The following is a 15292-nucleotide window of genomic DNA, read 5'->3' on the forward strand; positions in this document are numbered from 1 at the left end:
AAGATATTCAATGATTGTGAGCTTGATCCATTCACAACTCTGATTATAGGCTGCCATATTAAATAGAAATACACATGAGGATACATATGCATATATTGCATAAAACTCACCTTTCAAACCTGTATACGAAAAAGTCGATTGCAAGGATGATACTGCAACCTCCTCAAAATGCAGGAATCACCACAAAGGTTCTATAGAAAAGTTCTTAACAGATACAAACGAGAAGAAAAACCCTCACATAAAAAATGAGTATATATATGATTAAAAAAACCATAAATATTAAGAAAAAAGCACATATAATAAAACTTTCACAAATATTTAAGTAGAAGATTTGCGACTTTATTGTTTCCCTTGAAGTTGAGTTGCACATGTAACTTTATACGATTTCAGAAAGTAAATACGAAAAAGCAGGATATTTGTGAGTGGTGTTTCATAAATATATTTATGCAAAATATTGACGTATATGCAAAAGCATAGGATATTTGCGTTTGTTATGGTTTTAGTTTCACTGAAAAATCATAAATAAAATTTTGCAAGTTCGTGAGTTCTGCATAAAAAAACTTGCAATTCTAGATTTAAGTGGGAGTTGGACCTAGTCGACGAACGATACAATTTTACCAAAACAAGACCTCAATTTGCAGTTGTGAAGGGTAAAAGGGTCTTAATAATGTCAAATATTTATGATTTTGGACATCGGGAGAATATAAGAATTTATAGGATTTTTAGATAATCAGGTCAAATTAGTCGAACAATACGACCATTTTCCAAAATTTTAATGTATTACGGAGGATTGTTTTTTTTTAAGCCCTTAAAAAAATGCTTACATGTCACAATTACATGATTCAAAATTCATTTTCTACCGAACAAACCATGTAGATCACACCCATAAGGTCCAATTTACCCATAAAACTAAAAAATATAAAAAGAAGGTGATTTATATTCAATAGTTCTATGTCTTCAATAACACCAAATATTAACCCAAATAAAAATATAAATAATCTAAAAAGGTGTTTTTATCATGTCATTGTCTTTTGATGTTTTGTAGTATCACATTTTCAATATTATATTGGCCTATGAAAATATTGCAGCTATCTTTATATTATTGCAATATTTGTTAGTATTTAGCAAAGTTCTGTTTAGACATGCTTTTCTATAAAACTTTAAAAGAAAAGAAAAAAAAATCCAAACTTCATATTTTTCAAAAAACAGGCAAAACTTAAAGAACACAAAATTAGTTAGAAAAAATACTTTTTAAAGGAATTCATTTGTGGATCTATTTTTTTTACCACCGTGATGGTATCCTAAGTGGTAAGCGGGGTCCTGTAAGATTTATGTCAAATATATGTGATCCAATAATGTATCAAATTTTGTAAGGTTGAAAAATCAACGGCCTATAATGTATCAATTTTTCAACCCTTGTAAAATTTATGTCAAATATATGTGATCCAATAGTGGATTCCTACCATTCTCGCCATGTTGAACACACCTATGGTGTCAGATTTGGTCATAAGCGCCTCCCTCGATGACTCTCTTTTACCCGTGAAGGGACCAAATACTTTCTCATTTATATGTCTCTTTTTGCAAAGATTTTTAAAGCACAAAAAAAAACCTTGGACTTCTTGTATTTCAAAGTCATGCATAGCACCCAATTTATGTGTACATTATTGGAGAAAAAGTGTCTCATTTTAGAATAATAAGAATCAAAATGTGATCTCAAATAAACAAGCTATCCCAACACATCTGCAGGGTCAAATTCAACATGTAAAGCTTGTACCAATTATATTCAGCTAAAATCAAACCACCTGAGCTTTTGCATGTGGCGTATTCAAGCTCAACTAATTTAACATAAGAAACCTCGAGCCACGTGCGAACCCAAAATGATGTTGTTAGTTATTACCTAAAAAGATAGGATACAAAAAATCCTATGCCAATCCTAGCCGTCCAACCAATGTATCTAGACGGCTAGGGTCAGTCCATATCTTAGTACTGTGGACCAATCCCAGCCATTGGTTGGACGGCTAAGATTGAATGTAGGACGGAATCCATCCTATGTCAAATGATGGGAGCAGCTCAGTTCATCTCATGGTACGGATCCAGAAAGAAGTTGGTCGGGTCCGATTGGGTCCAGAGCTGATCCAAACTTACTGCGATCCCATTGGCAGGCATAGCCCCTGGCCTTCCTACCCTCCCACGCCATCTGTTCCGATAGGAAAAAAAACCCGTCTCTCTCTCGGATGTCAAATGGAGTCCTGGGCGAGACCCAGATGATTGTATGACGTTCTTGAAGGAAATTGGGTGTCAAAATCTTTGTGGATAGGAGGTATTTCTGAGTTTTTCGCTATAGAGAGTTGGGGGAGATGGGAGATCAAGGGAGAGTGGCATTCCTGGTGGCTCTTCTTGTTGTTTGTGGGTGCCTCTTTGATGTTGGTCGTGCTAGCGCAGGAGATGCTGATCCAACCTACAAGTATGCTTCTTTGGTCCCTTTCCCCCCTTTTCTGGTGTATTTTCTTTTTGTTTTCCCGCATTCATAGTTTGGTACAGTTTTATTGATTGCTTTAGATGTGAGTGCTTAGATTTGCCTATCTGTGATGTTGGTTATGTATTGATTTTTTGTGGATGTTAGATCATTTGATGTGATGGCCTCATTTGGGGAAGTTGGTATGAAAAAAAAGTCATGACACAGCTTTTTGTTGTTGAATCAGTATGTGGTGGTTTTTTATTTAGTGGGTGTGCATTGATGTTGAACCATTTTGAAACAAGTTAACCGGCCTGAATTGGGAGGGTGGGGGGCAGTGGCTTGTCATACTTTGTTGGTTGGTTTGATTTTCAAAGAGAAATGGTGTGCACTGCAATCTTGCTATGAAATCTTAGGCAATGAGATGCCAAAATCTTAGCCACTGGGGGCTTTATTTGGGGTTGCAACTCTTGGCCCATTGCTCCAGTGCTTTCCGAGGTCGCTGCTGTACAATTGATCCTGCACCAGCAGATCATGGAGTTCCTGAAACTGGTAGCCAAGGTCAAGATAGAGATGAGTTGCAATCACTGGTTTATGTGATGGCAGTCATTGGTTTGTGGTTAGATTGTTTTCAATTATCTAATTTCTGGTAGATTTTTCCTTTGGATTTCCTTTCAATGATCCCTTCAGGCAAGTGTTTTCAAGGTTGACTTTCTTTTCCACAAGGAAAGAGCTGGGGGAAGAAGGCCCCCTACCTTTATTGAAAATATGTAGAGTCAAAAAACGCTATACAAAATGACCATCAGACAATGTTACATTCCTTGGTCACATCCCAATCTGGGGGTCTGTTCCTCCGGAGGGTCCAAACTCCCAACTCCACTTGTCTGAAGAGGAGTAAGCTAACTTGGAGGGATGGTTTGTGACTCGTCACTTGCAATCTGGATCGGACCTGGGCAACTCTTATGAACCTGCACTCCATGCATCATTTTCCTGCAGCGATGCTCTCTAGCCATCGTTTGCTCGCCAAAGACAAGCAGCTCAGGGAGAGACAATATTGTCTCACCTCCATGTAGCACATCTGAACATGCTTTTCCTTGGGGACGAATATTTTGGGGTGGGTTTTGTTAGGACCCAGATCTCCCAAGCGGGGGTTCGGTCCTGCTGATCCGGAATGCGAGGTGGGCGCAGCTCGTGCCTGGATGGTTGGGCTCTAGCTGAGCAGTGGGTTCGCTGCATGGGCGTGCAGCCCGGGGTGCTAGTGCAGCAGCGGCAGCGGAGACGCTGCAGGTCGTGCGACATATCCTGCAACAGTGGGACACATTGCTGTCCGAGCAGCAACATAGGAAGAGAGGGACACACGGGTGGAAGGGGAGACGCCGGGGCATGTCATCGGCAGGGACACAATCACAGATGGAAACACCTAGGGTGTGTGGTAGGGGCATGTCCCATTGGAGGACATGGTCACGGGAAGAGAGAGAGAGTGGAGGGGTGAGTCCAGGGCATGGACTTAGCCAAGGAGAGAGAGAAAAGCGTCTCTCTTTGTTGGCGCGAGATGCAAAGTGGATGGCGAAGGTTGGTGGCGAGGCCATCAATTGGAAGGGAGAAACACGTTCTCGACTGGCTAGCGACGAGCGGGGATAGACGAACAGGTGAGGGAGCAAAGTCTTTTCTTGAGGGAGCAATCACACAAACCAGAACGAAGAATAGAGAAAAATCTCAATATGCTTCATTAAAAATAAACTAAGCTACAATACATCTATATATATGAGTGCGAAATGGCAAATTAGTAATCATTTCAAGCATAATCTCAACCTAGAGAGGATTCTAGGGGGGGTGGGGGGAGATCCCACCAGAGACCCAGCCTGAGCAAAACTTTAGGCTGAATGGGTTTCCCTGGAGTGGATCTTGGAACTTGAATGACTCTTGCGGATTGGATCCTGACTGGTGTGGATCCTCTGGGTCTGACCTGAAGCGTTAAAGGGTCCGTAACAATCCACCTCTCTAAAAAATGCCTTGTCCTCAAGGCAGAAACTTCGAATACTAAGCCTTTATACGATCTTCCTTTTCCCACGTCGCTTTGTCTACTCCACTATTGGTCCATTGGACCAATATCTCTGTCACTAGGTGACCGTCCTTCCTCTTTATTCTCTTTCCAAGGACCCTGATCTGCTGGGATGAGGTATCACCAGGGTCAGGCACTCGTCAAGTAGCTCTTTGTATGGATTAAGACTCGAGATATGAAACACAAGGTGTACTTGGGCTCCTATTGGGAGGTCCAAGTGATAAGTTGTTGTCCCGTCCCTCTCCAAGACAAAAAAGGCCTGTAGAATTGGGGTGCCAACTTGTGCTGTTGTACTCGTACTGTCCCTTGTCGGTGGGGCAGTAACGCGAGGAGTACAAGGTCACCCACGGTCGATGTCTCTAATCATAGGTCCGCTTCATCCGCTCTTGGGCGACAACCATATTCTTATGCAACAAGCGCATGAGGTGGTCTTTCTCTAGCAAGGCTAAGTTGCTAACTCAACTGCGTCCGCCCACATAGCTCCACCAACATAGTCGGCTATGTTTTTTTTTTTTTTTTTGGGGGGGGGCGATTTGGGGTCTGTACACAGCCTGGAATGGGTCTCCTTTATAGAGGAGTGGTAGGCTGTGTTGTAAGACCACAACCCATAGAAGGAGCCTTACCCACACCTTGGGTCTGTCACCTACGAAGGTGTAGAGGTAGTCTTGCAAGCACCAGTTCAGTACCTCAGTCAATTGTAACTGAAAGAACTCCACCCAGAAAATACTAATAAACATCGAGTCTCTATCATTGACGATAATACGGGGCATCCAATGCAGGTAGAACACCTCTCGTACAAACAACTCTGCGATGGACGTGATAATGTACGGGTGAGACAACAAAAAAGTGCCTATACTTGGACAAATGGTCCACCACAACCATGACTGTGGACTTTCCCTGCACGAAGGGAAGTCCATTGATGAAGTTCATCGATATATCCTCCCAAACGCGGTTCGACACCGGAAGGGGCTGCAACAATTCGGTGGGAGAGGCGGTCTCGTACTTGACCCTCTGACACATATCACACCGCACCACGAACTGCTGAACCTGCTTCTTCATATCCCTCCACGCAAACTCCCTATTCAAACATTGATAGGTCCATTGGACCCCCTTATGACCCATTGTAGGGGTTGCGTGTTACTGCTCTATAAGAAGAGCCATCAAATCAAACTCGAGAGGAACTACTATCTGCCCACGGTGCATCACCAAATTCCCCCGAATCTCGAGTTTGGGAGCCTTTCCCCTCTGAATCTGCACCCTGACTGTAGAGAGGAAGTCATGTGCCGCATACTCCTGCTGGTGGTTGTCAAGGAAGGAGAAGTTGACGATGGTCATGCTGAGACACGTCAACTTGTCCTCGTGTCCCTGTTGCGAGAGGGCATCAACCACCTGATTGTTGGCTCCCTTGCGTACTGGATCTCAAAGTCATACCCCAGGAGCTTTAAGGCTCACTTCTGCCGTGTAGGAGTGCTCACCCACTGCTCAAGCATGAACTTGAGACTCCTATGGTTTGTCTGAACTATAAAGTGCCGACCAATCATATATGGTTGCCACTTGTCCACGACCAGGATGACGACCATGAACTCTTTCTCGTATGTGGACAAGCTAGCTATGATGACCTTGCTGAAATAAGTGAGGTGATGCTCCTGCTGCATGAGAACAACTCCTATACCAAGCCTGGATGCGTTGGTGTCAACCAAGAAAGTCTTAATGAAATCCAGTATGGCCAAAATAGGCGCCCGAGTCATGGCCAACTTCAGAGACTCGAAGGCCGCAATAGCCTCCTAGCTCCAGTGAAAGGTGCCCTTCTCCAGGAGGACCGTCAGGGGATGGGCGATCTGAGCATACCTCTGAATGAATTTCCAGTAGTACTCGGTAAGGTCGAGAAATCTCTGCAGTCTTTTGAGTGACTGGGGTACTGGCCAACTCTGCATCACCTCGACTTTCTTGAAGTCCACCTCTACACCCTGACGCTAGATAACATGTCCCAAGTAATGAACACGAGATTGACCAAAGCTGCACTTAGTCCGCTTAGCATATAACTGATGTTGAGTGATGGTCTCTAGAGCAATCCGCAGGTGGCACATATGATCTTCCCAAGAAGGATTGTAGATTAGGATGTCGTCGAAGAAGACCAGTATGAACCATCGTAAGTAGGGCAAAAAAATATCATTCATTGGGCCCTAGAAAGTTGCTGGAGCGATGGTGAGACCGAAAGGCATTACCAGGAACTCATAGTGGTCGTCGTGCGTCCAGAATGCTGTCTTCTAGGCCCATGCAGATCTGATGATAACCGAACCTGAGGTCTAGCTTCGAAAAATAATGCGCCCTATGAAGTTCATCTATCAAGTCATTGATTATCGAAATCAGGTACTTGTCCTTAATCATAATCTAATTAAGGGCTTGATAATCGATGTAGAACCACCACAATCTGCCCTTTTTCACCAACAAAATTGGAGAAGAATACCGACTCTTGCTGGCCCGAATGATCCCGTCAGAGAGCATCTCCCTAACCAACCACTCAATTTTCAGCTTCTGAGCATGCACCTACCTGTAGGGCCGTACATTCGTAAGCTTGGCTCGCGGCTAAATGGGGACCGCATGGTCCTGAGACCAAGAGGGTGATAGGCCCTTAGGCTCGTCAAACACTGTGCCCAACTCTTGAAACAAGGCCTCCAGGTCATCTGGGGTCTCTCTAAGGGTTGTGGGTACCCTATTTGCCGCCATAATCAAGAACACTTGAGAGATACTCTCCCGAACAACCTTTGCGAGTTGTTTAAACTCTACCAAAGAAGGTATCCTGGGAGGAACTCGAATTGAGACCTGATGGCCTCTGTACTCAAACTCTATCATCATGTCTTTGAAGTTTCAACGACAGAACCCAAGGACTGGAGCCATTGCATTCCTAAAACCATGCTTGGACCCTTAATCAACAATATATACATACCTGTGGTCAAGTTGGTTCCCTGGATCTCCTGACGGACTCCTAGGCAAAAGGCAATGCATCTGAGTTTGCTGTCATTCCCGACCACCACTTCAAATGGGTGTTTCGAGGTAGTCGTGCACTGGGCTCGTTTAGCCGTTTGAACACATGAAGTTGTGCGCCAAATCAATGTCTATCAACACTGAAATCATCATCAACTAACCGATTCTACCAAGTACCCTCATCGTCTGAGGCACCTCCAAGCCGACTAGTGCGTGGTACGATATCTCCAGAACTTTCTCCAGAGCATTCTTGACCAAATCAGAAAATCAACCTCATCATCTTCGACCTCACTATCACACAGGTACAAACTAAGTGCCTTGCACTTGTGGTCCCTGGTCCATATCTCGTTACAGTGGTAACAAAGGCCCTTCTTGCGGTGCTCTTTCATGTACTCGCGAGAGAGTCGCTTTACTTGGAACTTAGGGCGTGCATCTGTCGCCTTGTACCTCGATTTGCAGGTCCGGTTTAAGACCCACAATAAATGTCCCATTCAACGATTCTTGGGACGAACTTGTAACAAGGTTACTTAACCTTTCAAACTTTGCTCGGTAGTCGATAATGCTGCCCTGTTAGCAGATCTTGGATAGCGATACATGGTGATTTGCGTAGGTAGATGGTCCAAATTGTATCACTAGGGCTTTGAAAAAGCCCTCCCACATAGTGTCCCTAGATGGGACTCCAACCATAGATACCAGTGGATAGTTTTTTCCTCGAGGTAAATCGAGGCAAAGGCCACACAGTCCTCCTCAAGTGTCTTGGCAAGCCTGAAATATTGCTTAGCCCGAAATAGCCAACTCTTAAGTTCATCCTCAGCAAATTTAGAAAATTTCAGTCGGGGTTGGCAGGCCTGATAGGGTCTGTTGGTGGACCCCGAGGTCTGGCTGCCCGAACAGGATTCCATGTTACAGTCATCTCAATTATTATTGCGTCCATCAATACGCACTAGGAGCTGCCGGAATCACTCATCCAACTTCTTGTTGAGCGTAACCATGTCTTTGGCCAATTGAGCGAGTTGCTCGTCGGCTCAAGTAGATCTCGCTTTGAATGTGGCGCTGAGTTCACCATACATCTCCTGTGCCTGAGTCATATCGCGAGTTTCCAGGATTACGAAAACAAGAAGGGCGTGGGTCCTCGCTGAAGAGATTTGTGATATGAAAAAGAGCAGTAGCATTGCGTACGCAAAAAGCCGAGTAGGCATGGGGCTCCCGTGCACAAGACAAACACATCTCAGAACAATGGTTGAGCACCTGGGTTTGGTCAGACCCTCCCAAAAGTGTCTAGGTTGCACCAAAATACGTATTCGGCTCGATGCAGGGTGGGAAAGAATTAAGCCACACGTCTACAAAGAAGCCAGGATTGTTGTCCTACTCTTTAGAGACCCAACAAACATCATGGGCATGAAAAACGAAAAGGAATCCTCCGGATTCAGGTTAGATCTGTTAAAATATGTATATATATATACATATACTTATATATATACATTCGTATATATGTATATATATATATATATATATATATATATATATATATATATATATACATATATGTATATATCAGGGTTACCGGAAGCGCCTAGCTAAAAGGGGAAGCGCGCTTCGGAAGCGCGAAACGTCGCGCTTCCGAAGCGTGGGGGGAAGCGTCCCCCTTTTTTGGGAAGCGCGCTTCCCTTTAATGGGGGACACACTTCCCTTTAATGGGAAGCACGCTTCCCATCACGCTTCCCCCTCGCTTCCCCCTCGTTTCCCCTATTTTTTTCAATTTTTTGTATTTTTTATTTTTATTTTTTTCGCTTCCCCCTCGCTTCCGAGACGCTTCCTAGGTCGCTTCTGAGACGCTTCCTAGGTTGCTTCCGAGACACTTCCCGAATCGCTCTTAAGTGGTCCCACGCTTCCTAAAATTTTGAAAGTGCCTCGCTTCCCGCTCCCACTTCCCGTATCGCTTCCCGCTCCCGCTCCCGCTCCCGCTTCCTCAACTGACAACCATGGTATATATATACTTATATACTTCATCAAGAACTCTCTTTTTTTTTATTGTACATCCAAAAACCTGATAGGGGTATTTTGGTAATTTCCTTGTACCATTTTTATTTTTAGGATTTTCTTTTATTTCTTTTTTATTTTTTTTACTTTTTTATTTTTTTCCCTTTTATTACATCATGTAAAAGGACTGCATGGGGCCCCACCCATCTAGTCGTTGGGGCCCCAACGACTAGAAGGGAGCCCCATGTGGTCCCTTTCCTTTTTGTTTTTCATCCTCTATAAATAGAGGGCTCTCCCTCTTGTAACATAAGGCTTTTGAAGCCCTCATTCAATAAAGTTCATAGTTTTTTATGTGTTGCCGCTTTGAAGGATTCTTGTGTTATCCCTTAGTGGATTATTTCTATATTCTCCATTGTGGGTTTGTGTTTGTCCATTCATTGGACCGTATGACTGCATTAATCATTCTTGTTATACTCATCTGCATACTTTCTAACATGGTATCAAAGCGAGGTTGTGATCGAGTTGCTCTTTGGTGCATCGGGAAGCGTGTTATTCAAGAAATTTTAAGAAAAATGGTGAAGTATTCGTTTTTCTCTCTTTTCTTTCTTAAAGTTATTCAGTATGTATTCTTTTTTCTTTAAGTATCATGCATTATGAAGAAATATTTACTTCCTTGATCATTTATATGTATGTGTTTTCTTTATCGTTATGTTTTTATTAAAAAAAATTAAATAAAAAAGGGGGTATTTTGTACGTTTAGTGCTTGTGTTATTTGGTTCTTCATTGAATCTTTGCTTTTTCGTATATCACATTACACTTTTTTTTTGAAAATTTTAAATGATAAATTCTTAAACCGGTTAACTTGTTTTTTGAAAAACTAGATATATGATTGCTCAAAACTTGCTTTAATGGGTCGTTAATCATGTTTTTTTAAGCATAATTTTGATGACAATCGCACTTGAACTTGTGTGTTTTTGAATTTATATTTTATGCTTAACTTTGTTTGTAAGCATGTCTTTCATATGAATGGTATGTCTTTAAAGAAAGTTATGTTGAGATTAAAATTTTTGTGATATATGTAGTGCAAAGCTATTGATCACATACTCTTCTACACTCTCATCATACTTGTTGTTTTGTGTTGAAGGTATGTGCTTATGCACTAAAAAGTCCTATGTGTGGCTTCTTATAATATTGTGTATTTTTCGAAAAAATTCTTGATATATATCATCTATGAAAAATTCCTTATTAAGTTTTAATTCCTTTAACAAGGTTTACCTAATGCGTCATTTCATATGAGCAATATTTGTTTGGAAAAGTTTTTTTTTATATGATGCATGTTAAGATTAGTTTTTATTAAAAGGAGTAGTCTTGTATTATTATCATATGAAATATGGTTATTTTTGCATCTTGATGCTCTTAAAGATTCTTCAATTTGATTGTCTTCAAGTGTTTGTCTCATTGTAAAATTTATGGTTTTTATTAATGCTTGTTGAATTATGAGTTGGTTCTAACCTTTTAAGTCATGTTTTTGATAAACTTATGAGTTTTTCCTCCTCAACAAATATTTGATTTTCTAGTTTTGTGTCTTAGTGCATTTTGGTATCATTGTGCGGTTTTAACAAGTTCATAAACTTATTATCCTCTTGAGTGTAGGGTTCTCCCACTTGAATGAAAATTCTTCTTCTTCTTGTATACTCTTTTTGAGTATTTTTATTAAACCTTAGTGGTTCTTGTGAGTATCTTTTGTAGATACATTTGTTGTGAACTTTTGTGGTTCTTTTGAGAGTGGTTGTAAGCATCATTTGAAGTTCCAATTATGGACTTCATTTTCTTTCATGAGTTTTTCAAACTTCATAATCTTACCACCTTAATTAAGAATGACTATATTAGCCTAAATTTTTGCTCACTCAAGATTATTGTCATTCGACATTTTGTATTGCATAAAATTGCATCTATTATCATTTGGTGTGTATATAATTAACTATCATAGTTAAGGCTTGATTTGACTCTTGGATTATTTCAAATCGGATCTTACATGTGACATTGCTTAATATTTCATGTTGTGTTTGTTGCATAATAAGATTTTTTGGTATAAATGACTTCATTTTGAAGAATTGATTATGTTAAGCATGATCCGTGTTTATGTAAAATTGTTGTCATAAGGCATATTGTTGTGCATATGATTGATTATCTACCATTATTGGATCTTTGATTTGATTGACTCTTTTTATAAAATCACCTATTTGGAAAATGATTTTCATAAGTGTTTGTTGCCTTCTTATGGCATTTGTATTGTCCATCACAAACTTTATTTGATGCATCAATTTTCTTGGCCTTATTATTACAGAGATGTTTGTTGGGGTGAGTTATGTGCACCTTGTGTTTTGTCACTTTAGATTGTCAACTTGTAGTTTGACTCTAAATAACATGTTATTTGATCTCTGATAATGAGTGTTTGTCATCACTCGTTTGTTCTTTGGCCATTGACTTTGTTATAGATGCTCTTAATTATGTGTACTTATGATGAATGTCTAACCTTTTGAAACCATAGTGTTTCTAGATATATTGAAAAATTAATATTTATTTTTAATTGTATTTTTATTACAAGCTTTCTTGCTTCAGGTGTTGTTCTCCTTTTATGCCTCTTATCTAAATGTCATTATATGTAGACAAGAAATGTTGTTCACACCTTCGTGTGTGTTTTTAGCCCATTGTTGGCTTTGTGCTCTTGATCTAGTAGCTGATACACTTGTTTTGAGTGTCATTATATGTAGACAAGACTTGTTGTTTCACACCATTGTGTGTGATGTTGGCCCATGATTGGCTTTTGTGTTTTTATTCTAGTCGCTGATACACTCATTTCAAGGGTCATTTTATGTAGACAAGAGATGTTTAGTCACACCTTCGTGTGTGTTTTAGCCCATGGTTGATTTTGTACTCTTGTTCTAGTCGCTGAACATACTTGATTTTGAGTGTCATTATATATAGACAAGAGATGTTTATTCACACTTTTGTGTGTGATTTTTAGCCCATGGTTGACTGTTGTACTCTTGCTCTAGTTGCTGATACACTCACTTCAAGTATCATTATATGTAGACAAGAGGTGTTTATATACACCTTCGTGTATATCTTTGGCTCCTTAGTGACATTATATTTATGTTATTGTTCTAGTCGCTTATACACTTGATTTGTGGGTTTTGGAGGTCTAATGAGGTGATTGCTTGTAGTGGATGAACTATTCTTGAGATTTACAAAATTTCATATTTATGAGAATTCTTAATTTGGTTTTGATTTGCATTTATCATATGAGATTTCGTTCTAAATGATTTTTTAATCCTTACTACTTATGTCTTCCTTACATAGAAAAATATTTATCCATAAAAGTTCATATCATTGATATGCATATTTAAAAATCACTTTTTCCGTTTGGCCTCTGTGAGGAATTAGTGCTTGTATGCACATTGTCTCTTTGAAGACATTTCTATCTTTTGGAGCTTATGCTTTCTAAATTTCTTCAATATAAATTTCCTATATTTTGTATGCCTTTGTGCATTTGAGTTTTTCTATTTGTATCTTTGTGTATATTTGTTCTAAGTGTTCTTGTGCCTTTGTGCACATATCTCTTTGTGGAGTTGGCATCCCTCGTATACATTGTCTCTTTGTAGACATTTTCACGTGTTTTCTTCTGTGTCTTGTGCTTAGGTGCACATATTTTTCTTTAAGAATATAATGAGTTTATCAAATTTTGTTTAAGTTTGATGGATCTTTAGAAGACCACTATTTCTTCTAAAGACATTTTTTATACATAAGTAATTATCTTGTCTCAATGGATCATGTTCTTTAAATAAGATAATTATGATTTTCATAATAATATTTTCACACAGTGCTCGATTGTAATGCAAAGATATTTTTTACTTGGAGGATCTTAAAGATGAGATGGAAGAAGTACCTATGATTCATCATGGAAGATGCTTAGGATGATCATTAAAGACAATTAAAGGCTGACATTTGCAAAATTCTTTCATGGGCTATAAAGATGACGATTTCCATTGAAGACTTTTGAAGACTTTAAATCTTTCCCTTGTATCTTCAAACTTTCTGTTATCCCCATGTAAAGTTTGAGGGGGAGTGTTAAAATATGTATATATATATACATATACTTATATATATACATTCGTATATATGTATATAAGTATATATATACTTATATACTTCATCAAGAATTCTCTTTTCTTTATTGTACATCCAAAAACTTGATAGGGGTATTTTGGTAATTTTCTTGTACCATTTTTAATTTTAGGATTTTCTTTTATTTCTTTTTTTATTCTTTTTACTTTTTTTATTTTTTTTCCTTTTATTACATCATGTAAAAGGACTCCATGGGGCCCCACCCATCTAGTCGTTGGGGCCCCAACGGTCATTAATATGACCGTTGGGGCTCCCAATGACTAGAAGGGAGCCCCATGTGGTCCCTCTCCTTTTTGTTTTTCATCCTCTATAAATAGAGGGCTCTCCCTCTTGTAACATAAGGCTTTTCAAGCCCTCATTCAATAAAGTTCATATTTTTTATGTGTTGCCTTTTTGAAGGCTTCTTGTGTTGTCCCTTAGTGGACTATTTCTATATTCCCCATTGTGGGTTTGTGTTTGTCCATTCATTGGACCGTTTGAATGCATTCAACATTCTTGTTATACTCATCCACATACTTTCTAACAAGATCGGCGTTGGGTATGATCTAACACTCCACACGCTAAAATTTGACGCAATGAAATTGAATTATAATTTAGAAATTTAACACGTGCATCAAATCATACATGAGCAGAAGCGAGAAGGGCGTCGGCTAGGGCAGTCTGCTGGTCAGCGTGGCTCGCAAGATTAAATTTCTCTGATACCACTGTTAAGATCCAGATCTCCCAAGGGGGGGTTCGGTCCTGCTGATCTAGAATGCGAGGCGGGCGCGGCTCGTGAGAGAGGCGCGCGGGTGAGAGACAACACCTGGACGACTGGGCTCTAGTCGAGCAGTAGGCTCACTGCAGGGGCATGCAACAACAACAGAGACGCTATAGGTCGTGCGACATGTCCTGCAACAGTGGGACATGTTGTTGGCCGAGCAACAACGAAGGAAGAGGGAAGGGAGGTGGAAGGGGAGACAATAGGGCGTGTCACCGGGTAGGGACATAATTACAGAGGGAAACACCTAGGGCGCGTGGCAGGGGCGTATCCTAGTGAAGGACACAGTCACGAGAAGAGAGAGAGGAGGGGCGAGTCCAGGGCAGGGAATCAACCAAGGAGGAAACCAACAAGTAGAGAGAGGAGTGTCTCTCCTTGCTAGGGCAGGCTGCAAAGCGGATGGCTAAGGCGGTGTGAACACCCCAAATTTTCCAAAAAATCCAAAAAATTTCCTTTTTACCCCTGGCTTCATCTTCTGAATAATCGGGTCAATTTTTAATCAAAATTTCCATTCCTTTCTCGGATCCACTGGAATCCAGACTCAAATTTCATATCTAACCCAATTCTAGATCCAAATCGGATATCCGGACCCAATTCTAAATCTGAATCTCTTATTTTTCAAAAAATCAAAAAAATCAATTTCTTTGTATTTTCTTAAAGTTTTTTCTCAATTCAGGGTCCGATCTCAATTCAAAATACGAATTCTAATGTTTTATCAAAATTCTCGGACCCAGATCCATTTCTGAAACTCAATTTCCAAAATTAACCCCACTTTTCTCAAAAAAACCTCATTTCAAAAAATCTTGAATATTTTAAAAATAATAATTTTACAAAAACCTTTTAAAACCTCATTTTTGATCTC

General features: G+C 40.1%; 1 protein-coding gene across 1 annotated transcript in view; it reads left to right on the forward strand.

Annotated features, from left to right (window-relative positions):
• The first annotated feature begins 2192 nt into the window (after positions 1–2192).
• Positions 2193–15292, forward strand: part of LOC149818714 (uncharacterized) — a 90687-nt gene continuing 77587 nt past the window's right edge. The window contains exon 1 of the mRNA XM_089985504.1: positions 2193–2464. Within this exon, the coding sequence (XP_089841630.1) occupies positions 2358–2464 (107 nt within the window). The 5' untranslated portion in view covers positions 2193–2357. The remainder of the gene's footprint in view (positions 2465–15292) is intronic.

This window comes from Nuphar pumila, chromosome 13 (assembly GCF_984573655.1).
Source record: "Nuphar pumila chromosome 13, dmNupPumi1.hap1.1, whole genome shotgun sequence".
Classification (NCBI taxonomy): domain Eukaryota; kingdom Viridiplantae; phylum Streptophyta; class Magnoliopsida; order Nymphaeales; family Nymphaeaceae; genus Nuphar; species Nuphar pumila.